General features: G+C 37.2%; 1 protein-coding gene across 2 annotated transcripts in view; it reads right to left on the reverse strand.

Moving 5' to 3' along the window:
- Positions 1-1,055: 1,055 nt before the first annotated feature.
- UBE2K (ubiquitin conjugating enzyme E2 K) overlaps positions 1,056-24,070 on the reverse strand; it is a 43,159-nt gene continuing 20,144 nt past the window's right edge. For both annotated transcript variants that reach the window (XM_058839172.1, XM_058839173.1), the window contains 5 exons: positions 21,248-21,306; positions 18,692-18,774; positions 9,907-10,006; positions 6,473-6,601; positions 1,056-6,104 (listed from right to left, as the gene is read on the reverse strand). In XM_058839172.1, coding sequence (XP_058695155.1) covers positions 6,030-6,104; positions 6,473-6,601; positions 9,907-10,006; positions 18,692-18,774; positions 21,248-21,306 — 446 coding nt within the window. In that variant the 3' untranslated portion in view covers positions 1,056-6,029. The remainder of the gene's footprint in view (positions 6,105-6,472; positions 6,602-9,906; positions 10,007-18,691; positions 18,775-21,247; positions 21,307-24,070) is intronic.

A 24,070-nucleotide genomic window follows, 5' to 3' on the forward strand; every position in this document is an offset into this window, starting at 1 on the left:
ACAGGACGAGTCAAGCTAGCAAGCACCATCAGTCCATTTCAGCTGTGAACTCGCTTCCAGTTTTGGGGTGCTGGAAGAAATGACAAGGCTGTTGGACAACTTCACAAGTATTTCAGAATAAAGCAGCTCTCAGTTACTCATGTCAGTGTCTAACTACACAAACTGGGGAAATTGGCTTTTTTTTTAACTCTGAATTATTGTCAGGCTAAGACCTGCAGGAGAGGGAGTGGGGAGTGCTCCCTTCTCCCTCACCCCTCTTAAAGAATGAGGTACCACAATACAACACAGCTCCTGGTGACAGTAAAATTAAACAAAAAACCCAAACATCTTATGCCATAAAACAGCGCAGCACGATCCCAGCTGGCAGAGCCTGCCCAGAAACCTGTGCAGGGACAAACACGCACCTGAAGATGGAACGCAGATCTGAAACACAGTATTACAACCAGCTTCACAGCAAACTCACTGCTCTTTGCTTCAGCCATGCAGCTGCTGTCTTCAAATTGCTTTACTCCATTTAACAAACGTTGAGAAATGCCAAAAAAAGTCAAGTTTGTACTGGTAGTAAATCCATAGTCCTCATCCCTCCTAGATTCTTCTGGAGCTGAGCAGCAGGGCAGTGCCATTAGCCACCAGGCTGTCACCTCCCTGTGCATGAACCAACTGCAGTTTGAGGTACACAGTTTAAAATGTACAAAGATGACTTAAACATAAGTGGTGCAGGGAAATCCAGAGAACTTTTCCTCTGTGTTAGCGGCTTTGTTTCTTCAGAGGCAGCCTTTGAAAGGAGACAAGAGGTGGTTCAGGATGGTCAGGCCATCACATGAGGCAGTCCTAGTTGATATAACACACGCTTCCATTACACAACTTCTATTTACAAAATTTTCTTCTTCAAAAGTTTTTAATGTGCACCATGAAAATGAAAATTTCTCTCGTTACTGACATGGAAGCAGTAGACCCTGTAATCTTAGAACAATCTGAATTGCCAGAAATAAAATGAAAACTGTTTTCAGGGAAACATGCATTTATTGTTCAGCATTCCCAGTGAAAAATCAACATCTTTTAAAATGTGTGTTTATTTAAAAAATCATTTGTGTACAAAAGTGTTTGTGTAGTTTTTATTTTCAAGACAAAAAACACTGATGCTGCATTCCAGCCTCCCCACCCCAGTTCCGCCTTCACAGGAAGTCTGGTGCTTAGGAACCAACCTCCTGCAGTACTTATAGGTAAATATTTATTTATTAGAAAAGTCAGAATTTAGGATGGAAAAGGTAAGTGAAAAGCAGGGCTCTTCAGCAGTAGACATCAGCATTCCCATGATGGCAGCCCTCTTCAGGCACTGCACCAGAGCAGCAGCAGTCGCTGCAGATCGTACACCAGACAAGCACAGCATTGTCACAGTACATTTCCTCATGTGTCGAGCCGTGATCTGAACTTATATTATTGATGAAGGGCTCAGCACCACGAGCGATCCTGGAGCCAGTTTGATGCTGACAAAGCAGGTAACAGCACAGATTGAACATCACAGCACAGTACAGGGCAAATGATTCACAAGGGTTTGTCCAGTGAGAACAAATCCAAAGTCAGGTTGCTGCCAACAGAGCACTGCAGCTGGAATAACCAAGCCAGAAGCCAAATGTGTTGACGACAGTTGGTCTTGTGAGTCTGATGATGAATCAGCTGATGACACAAACACCACAAGCAGAAGAGCTACCTACATCATTCACAAATAGGTTTGGAACAGATCAGAAAACTAGCAAGAAAGAAGTGATTGCCCCTTTGCCTAGCCCTAGGAGAAAGCTGTGCCTGGAAAGCAAGAATGTTAACACTGACAACATCTATTTGGTCTTCCCAGAAGTGTCTTTAGGCACCCACAAGCATCTTGACTTTCATGCTTTAATTCCATGATTCAACAGATGCTGATGAAATGCACTTTTGCTATCTCTCGTTGAGCCAGCTGCTCATCGAAACCATACAAAACTACGCACCTGGTCACAAATCAGTGTCCCCACTCATCAGCTCCATCCACAAAACAGAGCAGGAGAGGACACCTCTTCTCATTACCTCTGCTCATCAGCATTTCAGTAAAACAAATTTATTTCCTAAATAATTTAACATTTCCCACTTCAGGCAAGCCTCTAAGTCTAAGCCAGCTTTTGGTGGTGTTTCAGAAGGGAACAAGGGACATGCACAGTTGACTTCTCCTGCGCTAAAAATGGAACTTCCCGAAACAGTGCATGACCAATGCAGTAAACAAGAACTCTCGCTTGAATCTGTGTTTTGATTTCCCCCCACTCCCCTTCTCCCTTCCCAAATGACATAAGCTCTGAAGTGCCTAGTCTGAGTCACAGCTGTTAGGCTTAAATTTGCATAGTTTAAATGTTTCTGTTACCCACACCATCTAATGCAGATTTGGTGTTACAAGGTAAGATTCTTTCTGGCTATTTAATTCCTCCTTTCAGACAACAACAAAAAAGTTTCTATATTCCTTATGTCAGTGTTCCAATACTAATTTACATGGAAAACAGTTGAATACAGTGATAATTAGAAAAAAACTAAGACATATTCATACACCAGTAGTACCTAATTGCTCATAAATACTACCGAACCAATTATAGTCAAGGCCCCATGTACTCTGTTGCAATCTTAACAAAATACTAAAAAACAAAATGCTTGGAGTATGCAGAACGCACTAAATGATGCATCTTTCCAGGATATGTTCCTAAGGTTTTTTGTCTCCAAAATGCACCAATTTGTCACATTGAGAACACAGTTTGTTCACAGAAGGAATGGGAGGAAGCTGTGAATTTGGCAAGGGGGTGGAATACAGTCAGGGCTTTTGGTACTCATGGGAAAATGGAGGCTTTTGGCAATAGGAAAGGGCATTTCCCTACCTCTGAACAAAGCTGAACTTTGCTCTTAGAGGAATTGGATAAGATAGGATAAACCACTTTGCACGTTACAATGTTCAGCAGTGAAATCCAATGGATGCTCTGGTAATCCGTGTTATTACCAATACCTTGTTTAGAAAAATGGGGCCATATAGACTTCAAAATGACTGTTTCAAGCCATCTTCTGGCACACAATAGAGGAAGACAATGCATGATTTATTTGTACTTAGCCACTGTACCTATGTTTCATGTTCTTGTTGCAAGAAGTGGTAAATGTGCAGCCTGAATCCACACCTGGAATGGGCTGCACAGCAACTCCACATCTGTGAATGCACAGGGCCCTGAATATAGCAATGTTCAGTGACACAGAAAACAGAACAACCATTTGTATGTACAATGTCTCACAATGATAAGCTGAACACTAACAGCAAAATTCCTAGGGCTCAGCCCCAGCTGCAGTTAAACGAACCTTGTACAACATTATCCCTATATTCAACTCTGATAATTACCAAGAATACAAAAACATTCCTTATAAAGGAGTCACAAGTCAAAATTCAGAGGGACTTCAGACCAAAGATGTCTCCTTAATGCTGGGTCATGTTTCCTTCCCAGCTCACTTCTTGAGAAGCTTCCTGCTAGCACCTGAGCTAGCATTAAGCTACCGAGCACATGGATGGAGGGCAAAATCCAGAATCCAACATTTATACATAAGGGGGAAGGGGAAGACAAGTGTTTGCAGTAGAGAAGAAAATGAGGTAACTTTGTGAGAGAAGTAAAACTTAACAGGGCATTCTTTCAGAGGTGACTGTGCTCACCTATGAACCTCTTTTCCCCCTCTCCCCCTTTCCCTGGCTACCTTCATCACTTTACATACTGTTGGAGAAGCCTGCTGTTCTTAGGAGACTGGTCTTATCGAAAGACATGTTCAGAAGCCCGTTACTGAGAAGTTTTATGTCCCCGACAATGATTTCCAAGTTCTTTCTTTTGATAAATAGCAGCGAAGAACAAGGGAAAGTAGTCAGCAATTCATATTTACCACCAGGGTAAAAAAAAAAGGTGTTGATGTAATCAAGAAGTTCTTAGCCTGTATAACAGAAAAGACAGCAACTTGAGATTAACACAAGTAGCATTTTGCCAGTTTCCTACCATCCCTGGTTTTCACTTAGCAAACCAGCTGAACAGTAGCAGCTTCTTGTTAAAAAAATAAATAAATATAAGGAAAGTCAAAACAACTCATTTCCTTTGGCATCATTGCAAATGATTTACACTAACTCAAGAAAACCCAAGACAACTGATCACTGACTACACCTTAAAAAGCAGTAAGTATAAAGACTAAGCAAATGCATTTAGTATTGCACTGATATGAGTTCAAAGTATTTACTGTCTGTGCCCTGTTTTAAGTTTGGACACATCAGACAGAGCAGTACAGGGAATATCCCAGAACTAGCCAGGTCTTGACAGCTTTGTTTTCTGGTTTTGTACCCCTACTACTATGCTCCAGGTATTTAACAGATACCATAATGTTCCTGATTTCATCTAGTATGAGTTATAAACAGATCATGAAGTGCAAAACTATTTCAATTTGTACTTCACAGCTCTAGAAAAACCCCAAGCAGGCACATATTTCCCCACCCCATTAATCCACAGCCTAGGAGAGAAAAAAAAAAACAGAACAAAACAAAAGTCATAGAAAAGATGACTGATACAGTACTCCATTATCCACAATCCCCACTCTCTAGTCTCAGGATTTCTCTGAACTTCCTTGTCAGATATACTCTCAAAAGTTAGCATCATATTCACAAAGACATTACAGTTCTCTTTCAATAGATGTACTAGTGTTTGAAGTTGCAAGACTAATAATTTTCAAGCTTTTGCACTCAGGATGAAATGTCATTTTAATACAAATAAAAAGACTGACTGTATGTACAAGCCAAGGTAAGATTTCAGTTCTTGTTTATCAGAAACATCAATCCAAAAAAAAGCTAAATTGAGAACACACTTCTACTTCTATGTGCATTTGAAGTATGTACAGTAAAAACACCAACACAGCCTCCATGTGTTAACCAGAGAAAAATGCAAGCAAGGATGAATTTTAAAGTACCTGGTAAGCAATCCTTAAACTGAAGCCCAAAATAAAGCTAGAAAACTGCTGCAAAAAACAGCTGATTGCATCTTATCAAATACTCAATTTTTTTTTTTTTTATTCTCAGTACACTGGAGAATCAGCTTTGTCCTCCTTCAAACCCTGTGAAATCATATTATCCAGAGTGTACTGAAGAACACTTTACAGCTATTTAAGACAAAAAAAAAGGAAATGAAACCAGCTCCATCTTTTTGTGCTGTATCGAGGCATACTCCTTACATGATTGTGTAGAAAATATGATGGGTGAAAATCACTACTGATAATTCAAAATATATATTTTTAAAGGGGAGCCTAGACTACTGCAATGGCACACATAATACCCACAGATGATGAAACATAATCAACAGTATGATGTAAGGGAGAGGAGAATCAGGTTTCCCAATTAATAAGCTAGAAAGAAAATGGTTCTGAATAGGTCACCATTTGGAACTTTGGGTAAGTCTTGAAAGTCTGTCAGGAAAAAAGTTACAAAAGCAATTGAGTATTTCAATGGTGCTCTCTTCAGCAACCCTATCTAATATGTCTATTAAGTACAAGCATGCAAATATAGGTCAATCCACAGGCACATAGGATCCATGTTAAAAACAGTAAGATAACTGTGATGAGTGGCACCAACAATTTTGATGACTAACACTCAAAATGTTGCTTTCTGAATTACTAAATCAAAATCCTGAAGCAAGTTCCTGCTAGTCTTTGTCACACTGCTAAACACTAAAGTAGGCATTGTTTTCCCCCATTATCTTAGCTGAGCTCAAAGAATTTTTACAATATTTAGTAAGAAAAAAAATTAAAGTATTTCCCCTTTTTAAATTTACACAGACGTTTAATTAGCTTTATTTACAGAGCGCTTTTTTTCAGTCTCCAATAGTGCCTAGATAGCATCATCAGGCAAGAGTGCCAGTTTTGAAAGAATCTATATAGAATCCTAGGAATAACAGATGGTGATGCTCCTCCAGAAGGGGCAAGCTGGACTACAGAAGCAGCTCTCTCTATATGGCTCAGTTACTCAGGAGTAATTCTGTTGCAGTCTCTACATCCCATGATTTTGAAGACAAGGCCACTATTACTGCATTCTGCAATGAGAAAAAAAAAAAAAAGCAATAATATTTTCAGTGTGTGAACCTGCAGCTCCAGGAAGTGGAATGAAAAATTCACAGAAAATCAAAACACATTAGTTTACCATTTCTTAATTCCCAACTAATAATTGATAGAAAAATTGTTTCAAAAAGGCAGGGGTAGCTCACAAGGTTTATCTGTAACACAGTATTTTAAAACTCCAATTCTTAAAAATAATTAGCAAAATTGAATAATTAACCCTGCACAATGTCCTGGAAATAGAGAATCTACTTCACTAGATTCTTGTGATACTGATGACTACCTGTGTTTATACACATAAACTTGCCCTGTCCTTACTCAAAATATTTAAGTTATTTATACTTACCCTATCAAAGCCCATAGCACAAAGGTTTTCTATTTTTTTGGTGTATTCTGGACTAGAAACTGGTGCTCCAGCATACACATGTGCCCAAAGTCGAGCTGTCTGTTTAAACATTTCTGGATTTTGTTTGTACTACACAAAAGAGAGAGGGGGGGGTGGAAAGCAGAAAGTTAAATCAACTCAGCAACCCAATCAAACAGCAAGACAATATGGCAGATTGAAACCCATCATTCTTCCTGTGATATCTTCCACAAAGTTTCATACTGATCATGCTGCTATTCTTGAAGTAAATTTAGAGGTGAGGATTACACAAAGAGGAAACCTATGTAAGCATTTGATATAATGAGTTTGCCTTCAGGTTAAATTATACACTGTTGGTATTTGATGTGTGCAACCAGGTACTGCTCTCAATTGCACAGATGAAAGTGAAGTAGCTATATTTAACACAGCTGCTGAAAATTCATATTCAGTGTGACAGAATACAAATTATCCCGCTGTTAACATCTCCTGAACATTGTACTATGTACTACTCTAATGCATTTCTCTAATCACTTAAAAATTTAAGTGGTTTTATGCACTGCAAGTAGGCCTGCAGTTTTTTAGTCCAGGCTAATATTCTACTACTAGGCTTCTTTCAGAGAATGAGGATCTTCATCACACAGGTGGCAGAAGAAGGGCTGAAAAATGAGCAAGTGCAAAAACCTAGGGAGCTGCACCTCTTCATGCAAGCTACTATTTACCAGGAAAAAAAAAAAATCACATCAGTGTGTTACTATATTATTACATACCACACTCATCACTAACCAGTTTTCCAATAAACAAGACTGGACCATGTTGCAGAGAATTTTTAGCATGTGCCAAGAAACTTGGTCATCTGTCCTAAACTGTATTCAGAAAAGTTAAATGATTTTCCCATTTTAATAGCTTTTGTATGCAATTATCAAGTTTTTTGTCTTTTAAAAAAAACCCTCTTCCCTTGGATCATCACTTGAGTAAGACAAGATATTAGGAAATACATTTTTCAAATATTTAGGTACATTTTAAGGACAGAAATATGGCTGATAAGACATTTCATTAACACATGAAAATAATAATTACATCTATAAAGTACAGTAAAATGTTGTACATCTTTTTACCTCTACTACAATAACCCACACTAATTACACTGCTTTGTATGCCTTGCCCACCTCCTTCTAATTCCAATCCACGTGTCATAATTTGCATGTTTACTATCTGATGGCATTAATGGCACTAGAACAAACATGGGAGGCAATTTATTGTTGGAAATAAATCTTTTGGTGTAATGATTTAAAAAGAAGAATTAAGTTAAACACCAGTAGCATCCTGAAGTACTATTTTCTTCTGCTCTTAAGAGATCTTCCCCCAATTAATTTTTAAAAAATATTTTTGAAAACATTGCCACATCTAGAAAGCAACTAGGTGAAGTGCAAAGAATTAGTCATAATTGCATTTTACTCAGAACTAGCTTTCAGTGTTCTATTAATAGAATTCCTTTACTTAGGTATCTGTAAATAATCCAGTTTCTCACTGAATTTAGAAAAGCCTAAAGGCAACTTTCACTGATGTTTCAGTATCAGGAATCTGAGGCAGTTCATATTGCTGTACTGAAAAAAACCTAGCAACCAGAGCAACTATTATATACACCAGACAGCTGGTGTCTGAAAATACTGCTCTTATTCAAACAGAAATGCTCCCTGGGATTCTCCCAAGACCTTGTAGGACACTGCCATTTACCTGGAAAACACACAGTTTCATAAAAGAGTGCAAGTGTGGAGAATAATTAATTCCCTGTGAATTTTTGTCTTCAAAAAAGCAATTAACCCCAAAGAAAAGAGACCTCAACATCAAATAAATACATGAAAAAAGCAGTTTACCAACATCTCTCTCAAAACCATTACAATCACTTTCTACTTACATACACATGCCTGTAACTCAAGGCCAAACCCCAGCATAGTTTTCATGAGGTTATTTGCAGGAAATGGGATAAACCGAATCCTCCCCACATCAGCTATGCCACAGTCCCACTGGACACAACCCCCACAAGCACCTGAGGGGCAGCCTGGAAAATTGCTCTTTGCAATCTAAAGTTTCATGGAGTTTTTTGCCTGAGAAAAAAACCTTACCAGCTCAGGTGCTTCTATTGCTATGATTCCCACACAAAATTCTACCATCAGAACCAGAATAGGAAACACTATTTTTGTTCTTTGTAAAAAAAAAAAAAAGGATATAGTGGGTTTTTTAATGAAGAAGGAGTGTGACAGCAAGGGCATACATCTTGAAAAAAACCCACTGCAGGGATGTGCCTGGTGATCTTTCTGGCCTTTGCAACATTTCTCCCTGGGCAGAGCAATTCAGCCTGACAGAACTGTTCAGGAACATTTATTCAGAGCAGCCTTACTGCAGAATCCCACAAGCAAGCCTTCTGTACTTGCTGAGTACAGTGGTAGCAAACAGCTCTCACGCACCCAGCAGTGCAATGGGCTACCTCTCATCTCCACATTTCCCCCTGAACCCTGACAGGTATGAAAAAATGCTTATCTATCATTCTACACTGAGTTTTAAAGGGAAGGAGTGCACACCTTGTCACCCCATCCTGGAGGGTTCTGACTTACAGAAGATACAGGTGAGACAGAAGGTTCTTACAGCATCAACTTGCTTTGTTCTTCTTTTACTGAAATGCACCCTTACTGCCAGCCAGTGGGGAAGCCAGGCTGCCCTTCTCTCCCCCAGAGTAAAAAGGAAAACACATACATACTTGGGACTATGTTGAGAATTGTCAGAGGAATGACTGTTTCTATACCTCATCTACAATTTAAACAGAATCATGCCAGTCCTGGTATGGCCTAAGATCCAACTGATATTTTTTTGGTATTGAAAGCTATCACTAATGTCTGAAAGGTAACAAACCTTGTTGATTATAAAATTTTACTGATAGCAATTCAATCAGTGATTAAAACAGTTATGCCCAAGTCATTATTCATAAAATTTTGACATTAAAAAAATACAATGCCCAACAACATTCATATTAATCTGGAAGAGGAGCTACATTCCAAGTCATATCCAATTAACACTACGAAGTTAAAACTCATTTAAAACCAAAAGCATATTGCTTTTCTTTTACTGGAAGCGTTAGATTTTAAAAGGCTAGTTACACTGGAATTCATTTAACTATGCTGTTATCTCCTGACATTTCTCACACGGTGATATAAATAAAGGACAAAACCTCCTGACACTGTAGAGTAACTAATACTCTGGAATTCAAAAAGAGCATGAAACACTGTAGCAGCTCACATTTAGTATATGCAATTTTACAATAAATTGTTTAAAATCTGTTATCTTCTGTAAGCCTTGGGACCTAACCTGAATCAGCAAAGATTACAGAAGCGTTAAAAAAATCAGTTAACTGAGTCTCTTACCTGGTTTGCCACTACTGCATCTTGTGGATCATCTGGTTCTGCAGCTGCCAACAATGCTTGCAGCGATAACAACACTGTTCTTAGAGTCATTGCTGCTGCCCTAAAATTGAAAATTCAGAAAATCCTTTACCATATTCCTTGCCTGTATTCACCCTTGTGGCTGTAGTATTATAGAATATATGAGTTCATGTACAGACTTTAAGTCGAAGACACATAATTTTAAACTGCTGCAGCTTATAGTTCTTAAAATATTTTTCTGTATATATATTTAAATAAGGTTTTAAACGTGGAGTTTCCTATTAACAATGCTTTCTTAAGTTTTTGGGAAGTACCTTGATATACACATTTCACCACACTGTACCCATTTAATGCAATTCGTTTAATCTGGGGGAAAACCCCACAAAAACCAAGGCCAAAGCAGGTTGTGCCATTCTCCCTCACTGCCGGTACCAGCACCTCTCTCCCGGTGCGGGGCGGGGCCGGCAGCCCGGGGATGCTCCCTCTGCCGGCACTCTTGAGGCAGGAGCAGTGACGCACATTTTAAACATGCTAACAGGTAATTTATTCTATACACTAGATCTCTTTCCACCATTTACATAGTTAATTACTACTTCAATAATAAAAAGGTTGGGCTTATTATGGAATGTGTGACTAAAATACTTCCTTGGCTTCCTCTCACTACAACCTGACACAACTGCTGGCAGCAGGAAAACATTCTGTGAAGTCACTCTTTGCTGTTGAAGGTAGCATAGTCCCAGAGCTGGAACTTCTAAGAATTTTAGATTCTTATCATTTATCTTGATGTCAAAGTGTATTTCAAATAAGACGTTTCAATAATTTAGTAAGGGAAAACCCAGTATGCTCAGGGAAGTCAATAAACCCTCAAAAGTAATCACATGAAATTATTAAACAGAAGTCTGGAAAATTGTAACATTTATACAGTTTCATTAGATTTTGATCATAAGTAACATCTCTCAGCTAGCATTTCAGTTGGCCTACACTGGAAACCAAGTTAAGAACCCTACAGGCTCTGTGCAAGTTGAGTACTTCTGATTTGAACAGTTAACTAGATTCTTAAAATCATTGTGGCAACAGCACAGACAGATGTTCAAACCAATACAAAAATCTGTTTACTCTGCTCAAAAACTACTAGCAAGGTGAGTGGGGAAAATGTGACATTTTAGATTTGAGCAAAGTGATTAGGACACATGAATGCTAGAGGAAAGTTATGAAACACAGGCATCCAGTTTCTTACAAACAAACCTCAATTTTCAATCAACAGAAAACAGTTTCTTGTTTTCAAAAGATTGCAAATAAATACAAAGAGTTTGTTAGAATAGGTGGGGAACAGTTTAACCTGATGGTCCAGCTACAAAGGAAACTGTCCAAGTATGTTTCCAGGGTTAAGTTTCAGAAATTTCTGTATTTTCTAGTACTGAGTCACTGGATTAAGGTACTCTAGCCGTGTATACCAATGAACAGAGAATAGATACTGGTAAAATGTCAGAGGTATGTTTGTGGCACCCAAATATTATGTTCCTAGATGCTTACATTCACAGCTTTCTTGCTATGTCACTAACCATTCAAACATGCCATTCTTCCCTAATTGTTCTAATTCTAGAAGAATTTTCTCAGTAAGTTATTTTTTAGCTTGATAATTATTGCAGAGCTTTTGCAGTACAGTGTTCTACATCAAAATGCAAGTGAGAAACATCCCAAATGACAGAGATTTTAATTAGCACATAGTGTCTCATTCCAACTGCCACACCAGCTTGAAGTCCCTTAAGCTGAACATAGTAGATTTAAATCTTAAAAAAAACATCCTTATGCTTTTAAATTTGAATTCCGACAAATCACAAAACCATCACAACATACAATTCTCCTCTTTCAAACCTATTCCTTAGCAATTTTCTTCCCTTTACATGTACCTAATACTATTCTGCTCTTATAATTTCCTTAGGCTTGTAATCTCTACTGGTTTATACTATCTTGAAATTAACCTATTTAATGTACACACTGATGACATAATTCACAGTCTCATCTGCTAGCATTATAAGAATGTAATACAACATATTTACTATTCCAGCATTCAGGTGTCATGGAATTCTAAGTCTTTCAGGCTTTACTATGCTCAAATGGATATAATTTTTATTTTTATGCAGTCAGTTTCAGCTACTAACACATCTACCACACCCACTTCTTTTTCACAGTCAAGTAATTTTATAATGTTATTTACTGTGGTTTTAAAGACAGACTTCACATGAAATATCTATCAACCATAACTAATGCTATAGTTACTTTCTCCAAATAAAAGTTGTTCTGTCCTTTCCTTTGCAGAAATCCTTCTACTTTAGAGACATCTGAAAATGTAGAGATGACATAAAAAGGATCACAGCCTTTTATGCCACTTTTTCATACAATTTACTTCCACTTCCACTGTACCTTCTAGAAGAGGAGTGTAAAATATACTTTGGCGAGTAGGGGGCATCGCTAAGAACCAAAGATGCCATGGACAGCAGCTGTCTCCAGCTGTCTCTGGCTTTCAAGACTGCCAGGTCCTTTCAATCCCTGTTCACCTGTTATATATGATCAGAGAATTTATACTATGAAACACTAAGTTTCAGACAAGATTAGTTTAGCCATGTTTATAAAAAGGTTTAAAAGTGTAGCTTACAACTTATTTTCAAGTCTCATGTCTCAAAACAGATTTCCCATCTTATGCTTAGTAAGACAGTCTTTATTGGACACAAACATTGAAAGAAGTATCCTTAAATCATAAAAGAAAATCCATTACAGCTTCAGTTGCTGTTTGTATTAAACAAAAGAAGAAATTAAAGTTTGTGATTAATGGTAAAGAAAAACTGACATATTTTGTGTAACTATTGTATAAGCATCTAAAATCTACCTTTAGAACACCAATTAGCCTTCCTGATTAAAGAAAGTAAAAACAGCTTATTTTTTACATAGCTTAGTCTTAATTTTTCAGATGTACGTAAAGATTCACAGAAGAAACTGAAGGAACAGCTAAAAATAGATTCTGATTTCCCATTAACTTAAAAGTTCTTCTTTCTTCCCATTACCTTCTTTTGGGAGAATACAGTGAATGGAGATGACTGCCTAAAATTATATTTACAGATACCAGTAAGGCAGGACATGTTCCTCAGGAGCAAAAAGCAAAAACAATTCCCCTCATCAGTTCTGAAAGAAAATCTATATTGATAGTGGCACAAAGCTAAAAATCCCACCACACAAAACCCTCCCCAACATCTTCACAAGCCAAAGAAGAATGTCCAGGGGAAGAACAACAAAAAAAAAGTGCTGCATTTTCCTTAAAACGAATTTCCAGTGCAAAGATACAGATCTTCTGGATTTTCCAATGCACCTCAGAGGTTTAATGACCTAGAATAGAACCCTGAAAAAATTAGGTATTTCCAACTCTTCTTACATCTGAGGTTTACTTGTACGTATGGATTTATGTGTAACAGCTCATGGAGTTCAAGCAATTCTCTTCAGTAACTCAAGCTAGCTGCATGGTTGCATTCTAGGCTTGTTCCTTCCTCCTTGCCAAAGGCAAGATTTTGTACTGCTCCTGACAGACTTCCATCTGATCTGTTCTTAACTGAAGCCTCAGAAGGCCCTTGGAAAACCTACTTCAATTCTTTACCATGCTTGATACTCTGCACACTGAGATGGCTTTCCAATCTTTCACTGTACATTGTTTTTGCTTAGACCATTATTCTTGTTACTTCTCTCTGGATTTCTCCTATGGTTTCCATCTTTCTTGTACAACAACTCTCTAAGCAGGTACATTACTTCAATGGGAATCAATCACCAGCAACAAGCAGCCAGCTTATATGATGAATTTTACAGGTAAAACTTCCTATTTGCCTTTCACATAACCTTATATCGCCTTTGTCCCATGACATTACTGGCTGCTGTTTACTCCTAAAGCTTACAATAACCCTTGACTTCCAGCCCATCCCAAAATGTTGCTTAGCTATCATGCAGGTTTGCCATCTGCAAAATGGGAGGAGGCCACTGTCATGCACCAGTGAGCTGCAGAAAGCTCCCTGCAGGTACACACTGTCCCTCAGAGAACTTGTAACAAAAAACCTTCACTCTGGACATCCAAACCAAAAGCTCAGCTTTCTATTGGCATTGCATTTGCTAAACCGCAGGGAAAATCTGGATTGAATCAGAACAAAGAGAGTTGACATGCATTTTATTCACTTACACTTTTTTCCTTTTTTTTTTAGGTAATATCTTGGGGCATTTCCATTAAAAAAGAGTACCCATAGCATGGGTGACTATAGTGTTAACATTAAAAGGCACAGCAAGCCCAGCTGTGCCCAGCATGCCTGAGGAAAGAAATCTCTTTTACCTTTTATGAGCAGGGAGAGTCCTAAAAGGATTACAAAACACTGCCAGGTTTTATTTTTCTTCTTCATTTTTAAAGGCTAAGTAATTCGCTATTTAGGAAGTTTTTGCTTATGTTCTTTACATTCTTCTCTAGGAAACAATCTCTCTCATTATTCCAAGAGGGTAACCCAGCAGAATGCCAGGAACAGCTGCAGCCAGCAGATTGCTACTCCACTCTGTCAACCAAAGATGGCTACAGGAACATTTTTTTTTTAACAATCTGCAATATTTGTTCCATTTGTGAAATAAATAAGCTTGTTAATCCAAGAGAAAATCTCTGGGAACTTGTAGCCAATGGTTTATGGAATCTGGAAGGAAATCAGTAGGGCCTTTTTGTGTGGAAGCCCATTGTATAGTCACTATTTACAGGACAACTACAAGACCATGCACCCACATCAGAGGGGAAAAAAAAATTAAAAATTAGGATAGCTTTGACACAGCACAGAGGGGAAAGACAGCCTGCTTCTAAAGGGTTCCCTAAAACCATGTTAATATTCTCTGCATTTTTCTCAAAGCTTTAAGAAGCTTCAGTGCTCCTCAAACACCCTCAACAAAACCCAGCAGTACTGCGTGTCCAGGAAGATTACAAGCTGGCTGCTGTTTATTTATTTGTTAAAATTGTATTATCTCTTATAATAATTTCTGCATCTTAACTAAAACTGAAGCATGAATCCTCCAATAGAGTCACTATGACAAAAATATTCTTATTATTCATTGTTGACTGTCAAATCCACAAAAGCCAAGAGGTTTTGTAGCCATATATGCAGCCACAACACATTCACTTAATCTCTGCTCAAGGGATTTATGCAGAACAGCTTTCAAATAATTTAGTTCTCAGGTTTCAATGAACTGCATTAAATACTTTGTGTATTTAAGATTAAAGCTTTGAGACAGAGTACTAGCCCAGAAGATAAATATAGGCCAGAGTAAGCAAAACCACATAATGAAATTTATGTCAGATAAGCATAAACAGTATTCCTTTTACAAAATCATACCCGTATTTTATTTCTAGCAGCAAACAGTAGCTTTGCAAACAAACTGGCTTGACAGGTACTTAAAATCAAAACACAACGAAAATCCACAGCTGGAAAGAATTTCAGCATCAAGCATGCAATGTGGAAAAAGAATATCATTAAACTCATTAAAAGTAATTTGAAGACATTACTTTGCAAACTGATAAAACCTGCTGCCAATATGCAGAATATCACCCCAACTACGTTTATTAGAACAGAAAATCATTACCACAGGATAAGAGAGTAGGGAAGAGACTTTAAAACTATACAAACACATTAAAGTCTTTATATTCATATTCACCATCTATAAATGACTATTTATCAGCTTATTAACTCTTTCAGAAATCCTGCAAAGGCTCACAGGCCAAACTTCTCCAGTCCTTTAACTCTCAAAACTCAGTGAAAAACAGATATGCAGTGATATTTGAGACTTATATTTAAACACAGCAACAAGAGGAGCATTATTCAGTTAAGAGCATTACAAGTCAATGAAGTGGCACTTCAAAAAAACATTTTGTTGCTAAAAGATTTGACAAGAGATTGTGGAACTAAATATATTTTCTAGAATATTTCCACAGGAATATTTCAGAATTGCATTTGTCCAATTTACTTTTGAATGCCTGGTGAAAATAACTTATACATTAAATTATTAATCTGGGGGGAGGGCAGGGATGATTTGGATTGCTTATTTTTTGTTTGTTTGCTTTATAATGAAGCTATTTTATTCAAACCATTTTTCAAACTAGACATGCAGAAAACTTATTTTTGGTGGCACATGGTGGTACATCCTCCCACTTGTTCCCTCCTCAGGCCAGCTATGGTCTCAGGAATACCTGCTAGGCCTCAGCCTGGATTAACAGCACTTAGACAGTTAAGTTCCCTTGAGCTTATCAGAAACACTGTCTGCTGCCAGAACTTCTGTTGTCTAGCAAGCTTCTGTGTTCCAACAAACAGCCTTGAGTTTCTTCTTCTATCTGAACAAGAGGCCAAGTGGAATAGTATTTTGTTATTGGACTTTTCAAAGAATATTCCAGAAAATACCAACTCATCCTTGTGGCCAGGATGGAAATTTACTGATGATTTACTATCAATCACTTTGTGACCCTACCTGTGAACAATGGTACTGAGACCCTTTGAGCTGTCCTGGACCAGAGCAGGCTGTGACCAGAATAGCCCAGAGCGGGATGACTCTCAGAGCCAGCGAACTCTCAAGTTTTTGAGACTCTGAGGAATGCCATGGAAAGCCAGTGAAGCCTGGCCTAATACCCTCACCATTCCTCAAAGCTTAATCCTTTGCCCACTGAGAAGATCCAAAGACATCTGCAAGTACTCGAGGGTGATTTTCTCAAGTATAACTTTGTACATACTTATTTTTGTCTGTGTGCACATGTATTATGAATGTTGCCATTGCAGATTTAACCTGGTCTAATAGAAGGTGTTCTTCTCCATGGCAGGCGTTGGGATCTTTAAGGTCTCTTCCAACCCAGACCATTCTATGATTCTATGCTGTGAGCATTTCTTAATTAACTAAAACTGCATATATTGAAGAACAATAAATTTATTTAAACAGTATTAACTATTCATATTATTTAATGAGTTTCAGGAAGCTACTCAGGAAAAAAACAGTCTTATCTATCACAATATAGAAATGCTTCAAACATTAAACATGGAGGCAGCTATAAGTTTGTTCTTATCAAAGGATTGGAGACTTTGACAAGCACTTCAACAATGCTCAAGTGATTTTCATATACCATTCCATGATTTGAAAAGAAACAAAACTTACAAATAGCACCACTAGAAAATGAAGGGATCACACTACATTAAGAATCATTTGAAGAAGGATTAATAGTATACAGGAAATCTTCCACTGTCACCACCAGGTTCTCTGTAATTCTCTCTTAGTGCTTCCAAATGAAGACACTGTTTCAAAGGAAGAACTTAAAACTATGTAACTGGCATGTTACTTGTGCTTCTTGTGTCAGCTGGTTTAAATATACAGAAGTCAAATTCTTGTTCCAATACTCCTATTTTGTATACATCTGGGAGAAGGAAGATATTAATGTTTGGGTTTTTTCATCAAGCAGAAATAACAGAAATCAGACACAGATCAAATTATCTGTGCTAGACATAACTCCGAGATTACAAGAACACAGGTCAACTCTTCTCTCCTGTTTGTCTTTCTCAAATATCAAACGTTTTGACTAACAACCCCAAAAGTGCATAAATTAAGTTGAAGCTCATGGATTTTTTAGGTCTTTGTTGCCTTTTGATACTTAGAGACAACCTCAGCCCATTCATTAATCTGCTTCAGAGTATGATCTCTCAGGAGACTGTACTCGGACAGTTTACGGGTCATTAATCTCCAGTAAAACTGTACGGTGGTATGAATAATTTAGGTGCAGGTACAAAACTGCACTTTCTTACTGATAAGAAAAACTATACCAGGTACCACAGCCTGTATATTGAATGATTCTATTGCCTGAAAGAACATCAAGTGCTCTGAGATTGTAAGAAAATATATGCCATTCCAGAAGTTAAGAAGACAACAGTTTATGACTATTACAATTTCATTTCAATAACTTACACTATACTATGCCAAATGATTTCCATAATTTTGTATGTCTGTAGACGATTAATACCCTGGATGTGTCACCCACAAGACCTCAACAATTCAGCATTCTCCTCTGAAGTTTCTGTTTTGAACCCAACTGATGTCTGCTTGGCCAACAGCACTCTTGACAAAGTTGCTGGCTTTACAAGCATTTTAAGTTTGTATGGATTAGACACTGGTATGATCTTCTATGGAATTACAGTCCTATTCTTTTGGGGCAGACATGGAGGAAAAAAACCATCTGTATTAGGTATTGTGTCTATTATAAAATTGTTGTACCTCCAAACCACATGAAATCAATTACTTTGCAAAACAAATGAACAATGAGTGCAGCTGTTAGTTTGGACACAAGTCTATTCCACAGATTTTGGCTATTAAAACTTCTGCAGTAACATTAACTGATCAAAGAAGGCAATAGGTAGTATTTGTTAACAGAAAAGAACTAAAATAAAGAATTAACTCATACAAAACCATCCCAAATGTCAATAATGAAATGTTCATTCTAGCACAAAAAAATTTTTGGAAGAACTCCCTGTGTATATAATATATACTTAGTGCTTTCCATAATTATTACACAATCATTTCATTTGTGTATTTGCACCTCAGAATACTATACCAAAATGTGTGCTTTAAGGCCATCTCAAATGATAAGCACAAGGTGAATAGCAAGGTGAGCTGACATCTTCTATCCAGGACACCAGTATACTTGATTTTGCACATTTAAACCCCCATGGAATCTTACCATTGATCTTTCAGAATATCCAAACAAATGGCCCCAGTGACTGAGCTAATATTAGGATGCCATATTTTGGTGATAAACCGCACCTAAAAAACAAGACAATTCTTAAAAACAAAAGCAGTAATTAAACGCAGTGTACATTACATTTTTAAGTAAAGTACAATGCGGTGTAAGTAAACATTTTTAATCCATTATTTCAATTAATATTATGAAGAAATACTAATTTAGAAAAGGTAGTACTACAAATGGAACTAAGACATTATACTACTTATTTCAGGAGGTTTCAAGTTTGTAAGGCTGTTTGTTAGAGCCTTGCCTTACTCAAAACAGACTACTGCCCATTCCAGCTCCCCAAACTCATCCCTGCTTTCTCACGCGTGTTCACATCCCTGCATCACACAAAGCTAATTAAAAATAATCTCCAGCATACAAGTGTTTTGACAAGCAGATAGTCAAATTCAGACTTAAAACTTCTAACATTATTAAAATTGGGGTTTCTAGATTTCACAAAGTCCTGAACTCTTAGCATAGGAACTGGATATCACTTACTGTTGAACTAAAATTTTGGTTAAGGAAGTATTAGAAAAATTTCTTTGGTGGACGCTACCACATCTACAACCATCCTGTCTCATTACCTCATATGCAGAAAGCTGTTCACTCACCCGAAACTTAACTAGATTACTGTTATTTTTCTTTGCTATTGAAAGGATCTAGTCCCAGCATTCATTCATTAATCATGTCCATATTATTACACTAAAGTGTATTCATGCATACAAAACATTACTAAAATCAGGTTTTGGTGGCTTGGGTGTTCTGGGCTTTTTTAAGACACTGAAAAAGGTATAAGCAGCACTTTCTCTTAAAGGTCTTGGAGACCAAAGCAGTCCTCAGAAAGGACATATATGCCTTTGGAAACTCCCGCTTCATTTTCTTCAGGTAGCATTTTAACTGCTTTCTAGTGATTTTGACACATCTATTTCTCATCTCCTCCTCACCCCAAATCCCTGAAAAACATTTTATGTACAGCACAGATCTTTCAACTTTTGCCCCTGACCTGCAAGCTAATCAGTGAAGAGAACACATTACCTGTCAGGCACTACAGCAGAACACTGTACATACAGGGCTATCATGAAATCAGTGCAATCTTGATGTCTAAATAGGCAAGAACGGAACAGTTCTGCTTTCCAGGACAAAAATAAGCTATCACGTCAACTGAGGCACTTGGTAACTACCTCAACTCTATAGATCACCTGGAAAATGTAAAAAGCAATATAAATCTGGATAATTTCTCACAGCAAATGACTGCTAACAATGGCTATTAAAGCACATGCTGAACAAGCTGAAGAAATCTTTCAGATGAAAGGCGGGGCCAGGCAAGCAAAAAGGCTTCCAATTCAAGACTCCAGAATAAGCAGTACTATGCTACAATGCACTCAGTTTCTAACAGCTGCCTATGAACTCTGGAAATAGAGACCACCAAGCCCTAAAGCAGCAACTAAATCATGGTATATAGACTCATCTTGCAGTGTCCGCAACCTGTTTTAGCTCCCACCAGAATGTGTGCAGACTAAAGAACTGAGACCAACAAACATTTCTTTAAGATGTTCTGTGTCTTTTGTTCCAGCTTCAAGGAAGTAATTCAAAGAACCTATGAGCTACTGGCACCCCTTTCTTCCTCCTCTTCCCCAGTTCCTTCCCAGTATTATTTACCAGAGTGACAATAATAACAATCTAGGACACGTTCTTGGTTAGAAGGCATCTTTCAGACAAACAGAAAACCAATCAAGAAGTTGAGTCAGACAACTCAGGCATCTACTGATTCAAGCCACTGAAGAGTGGACTAAATCAGGGCACAGGAATGTACAGCTGCAGCTGCACATGGCTGAAGAGAACATTATTCAGAGTGGAATCACAAAACTGAAGTTCTAGAAAGATGCAGTAAAGTTAAAAGGCCAGTAAGTTGTGAAAAACATATGAGTGACTTTACCACAGCCATTTCTCATCTCTCATCCATGTGCACGTTATCTATTTCTTCAACAGAGAAGCAGTAAGACTACTATATTTCTCTGTTGGTTCTTCAAGACACACAACTGTACATGTCACTATTTAATTATTACTAGAAACTTGGTATGTTAGATTCAAGAACCTTTTAAGTACAACTTATAGAGCCCAAGAAATTAAAAGAACCAATTAACTCCCTATTACAACATTTCTTCATCAATGCTGAGAGGTAGGGAACACAGCTATACTCTCCACACCATCTAAAATTACCTGAAAACTGTATTTATCTCGTCAAAAAATGTTACATTAGGGTCATCAATAAGGCCCAAGCTCCTCCCCAGAATTTCCCTGTTTGTACTTTTAGGAACAGAGTGTACTTCTGACTGGATACAGTTTTGCATCCTGCTTTATATCTATCTAAATGTAACAGTTCCAGTCCTTGTCTAAAAGTGAATTAAAAAACAAACAAACACCCCAACAAACAAACAAGTAAATAAGAATACTCAAACCTAACTTGTTAGACACATTGTATTATCCAAAAATGTGTGTTTGCAGTACCTTAGGAGGATTGAACGGATATGTTTCTGGGATTTTTATCTCTAGCTGATACCGTCCACCTGCAAAAGACAAGAACAAGTTGGAAATTATACCAAAAGAACATTACTCAAACTTAGTCTTTCTCATGACACTAAAGCTTACACTTCTAAATGACCAGATTTTCAAGTAATTCAAACTTATCCAGAAGTATTAGTTAGGAGATACATTTAGATTTCATATGTTTCATAAATAAATACATATAAAGTCAGAAAAGCTGTGTTTGCTTATGCAAATCAGTAGCTATACTTCTTAGGTATATTTAATATGTACATTCTCATTCCCAATCTTATCACTGCCATGCTTTATTTTAGTAAAATATACCAAAATATGAACCAAATGTCTCCTAAACAGATGAAAAAAGAGGCCACCGGAATATTCAGGCTGAACATGGGATATTACATTATTTTGACTCTTTTCTAACACCTCATGACAATTTTTCTTCAAATTACACAATTGAAATTACCTGTATTTAATTTTAAACTTTCTGGAATTCAAATACATTCAAATAACTCTTCCAGAAAAGCTCCCACACTTTGGGAAAAAAATAATAAAGGAGGTACCAGTATTTGACTTTTATTATGTTCTACATTACCACCTGAAGGAGTTACTTCTGTTTCAATTCTGCAAACACTTTGACAGACCAGTACCATTAATATAATATGATGGGCCAGAGCATACAATAAAGGATAGTAAGAGCTTGGAAGACAGAATCCCCTCCTACTGCCCAGTTTTAAACACTTCTCAGTTTTATCTCTGTCACAGTATCATTCCCAATCCTATTTCCATTATATTTCTGTTAACATTCAGGTTCACTACCAATACTTATGTCTTCTGGAGCAATCTCTAATTATGTTTGCCTGCCCAGTGAAGGCCATTTGCCAGGCAGCAGTTCAATGACAAAAAGAACAGGGTACAAAAAAAATCATACACACCAAATTGGACATTTAGTTTTCATAAAAACTGAAAGCATTTATCCTCATTTGCAATTTTTGCTTCAACCTGCTGCTCCTCTTTCAGAAACCTTTTCCCTCTGTCAGTATAATGTTTTAAAATTTATACAATTTCTTGAATTAAAGCTAAAGCATTTGCAATCTATTTTCCTTGAGATTTCCAGAGTGATTTATTCTGCAAATCAAGCAATGCAAAACCAGCTCTCAAGTAGTGACAATATGGGCATCAAGATACATGGGGGGAAAAAAGCTTCAAAGTGCTCCTCTCAGCAGTTACAGTATTTGGCATCTTTTTATCTGTGCCAAAAAACACATTAGTAGCTCCTAACAGCTCTCACTTTAAAAATGTATTTCAGTCAAATACACTCCACGTGAAACTAGTTAGTATCAGCTTGAAGACACTTGTCTACAGATGTTCTTTTTCTCACTAACACTAGAGTAACTTGAGAAGTTTTAACAGAAAATACTATATAAGAAAGCACAGTGAATCCAAAATCATAATAGTAATGTCTAAATTGATTGCTTGTCTGCTTACAGGACAGCACAGGAGAAACAGTTTCAAAGACACATACATCAAAAAGAGACCTTAAGGAAGTTTTGTTTTCCTTTTCTTTAAATTGAAGCATAATTCAGCAGCAACTGTTTTTTAAGGGAAAGAAATAGCTATACTCTGCCTGGATTACAGAAATTCATCAGTCCTTCTATGATTTTGCTGCCACGTCATTTTTTAAGGTAATATGAAAGCTATCCTCAGGTATTACCATTTTTTCTGCTTACCACAAACTATTACAGTCTTCTGCCTAACAGGGTATTCAGCCACCAATATTTTTCACCAGAGACAGATGAGCTGGTAATATTATTTATATAGTATTGTTTTGCACCAAACTTTGCAGTTAAAAATACAGGCTTAAAGACATAACCTCAACAAATCTGTAATTTTTTTCATACTAGTAACAAATGACTAATATATTCACTTCTGCTTTTTTCTTTTTTAAGAGTATGCATATGTATGGCTTTTTTGGTGGCTACTTAATGCTTGAAATAGAATTAAACAGTAATGGCATAATATTCCTTCTGTAGTCCTACTGGAACAGGTCTCACAAGAGTTAGAGCAATTTTTAGCTATTTCCCTTGAAGAAATACCCTATTATAAATTTTGCAGTACCTGTGGCTCACATGTAAGCTTGGCCTGAAATTAATACAAATATTACACAGACTTTAAAATAAAACAACCCCCAAAAAATCAAAACCCACAAAACCCCAATCTATCTACTGAAAAGCTCTTGAATCAAGCAAAACCCAGCAGCCAATAATCAAGTCCCTCAAAGGTCCTCTCTCCAAACACATTTTAACATGGGATGTAAACGTGTTTCAAATAAAGTTGTGTCTTGTAATATTCTGATAATTGATCAATATGAGTTGACACTACTAATAGAAAAACAAAAGCTGTAAATTTTGTCAATTAATGGCATTCTTCCTCTCAGTCATTCTTAACTAATGTTCCAACATTACCTATAAAAAATTTTGCAGCAGTGGTTTGATTTCAGATACCTCACCAACTATGGTCAACAACTGTTCTTTCACTTCACAATGGTTCTAGAATTCCCTCCTGTATGACAGGGACTGTCTGACCAGAACTACTGCATAAAACTTCTTCATAAAGCACTTCTTGCTGTGTCACTGTTCAGATTATAGATGACAAAACATCAGTCAGTAATTATGCAGCATGCATTACTGCTATAGTCATAAAATGAAGACAACACACACTGGCACGCCCTTCATAATTATGTAAGGGAATAAATGCATATAACTATATTACAGAAATATTAACATT

This window comes from Poecile atricapillus, chromosome 4 (assembly GCF_030490865.1).
Source record: "Poecile atricapillus isolate bPoeAtr1 chromosome 4, bPoeAtr1.hap1, whole genome shotgun sequence".
Classification (NCBI taxonomy): Eukaryota; Metazoa; Chordata; class Aves; order Passeriformes; family Paridae; genus Poecile; species Poecile atricapillus.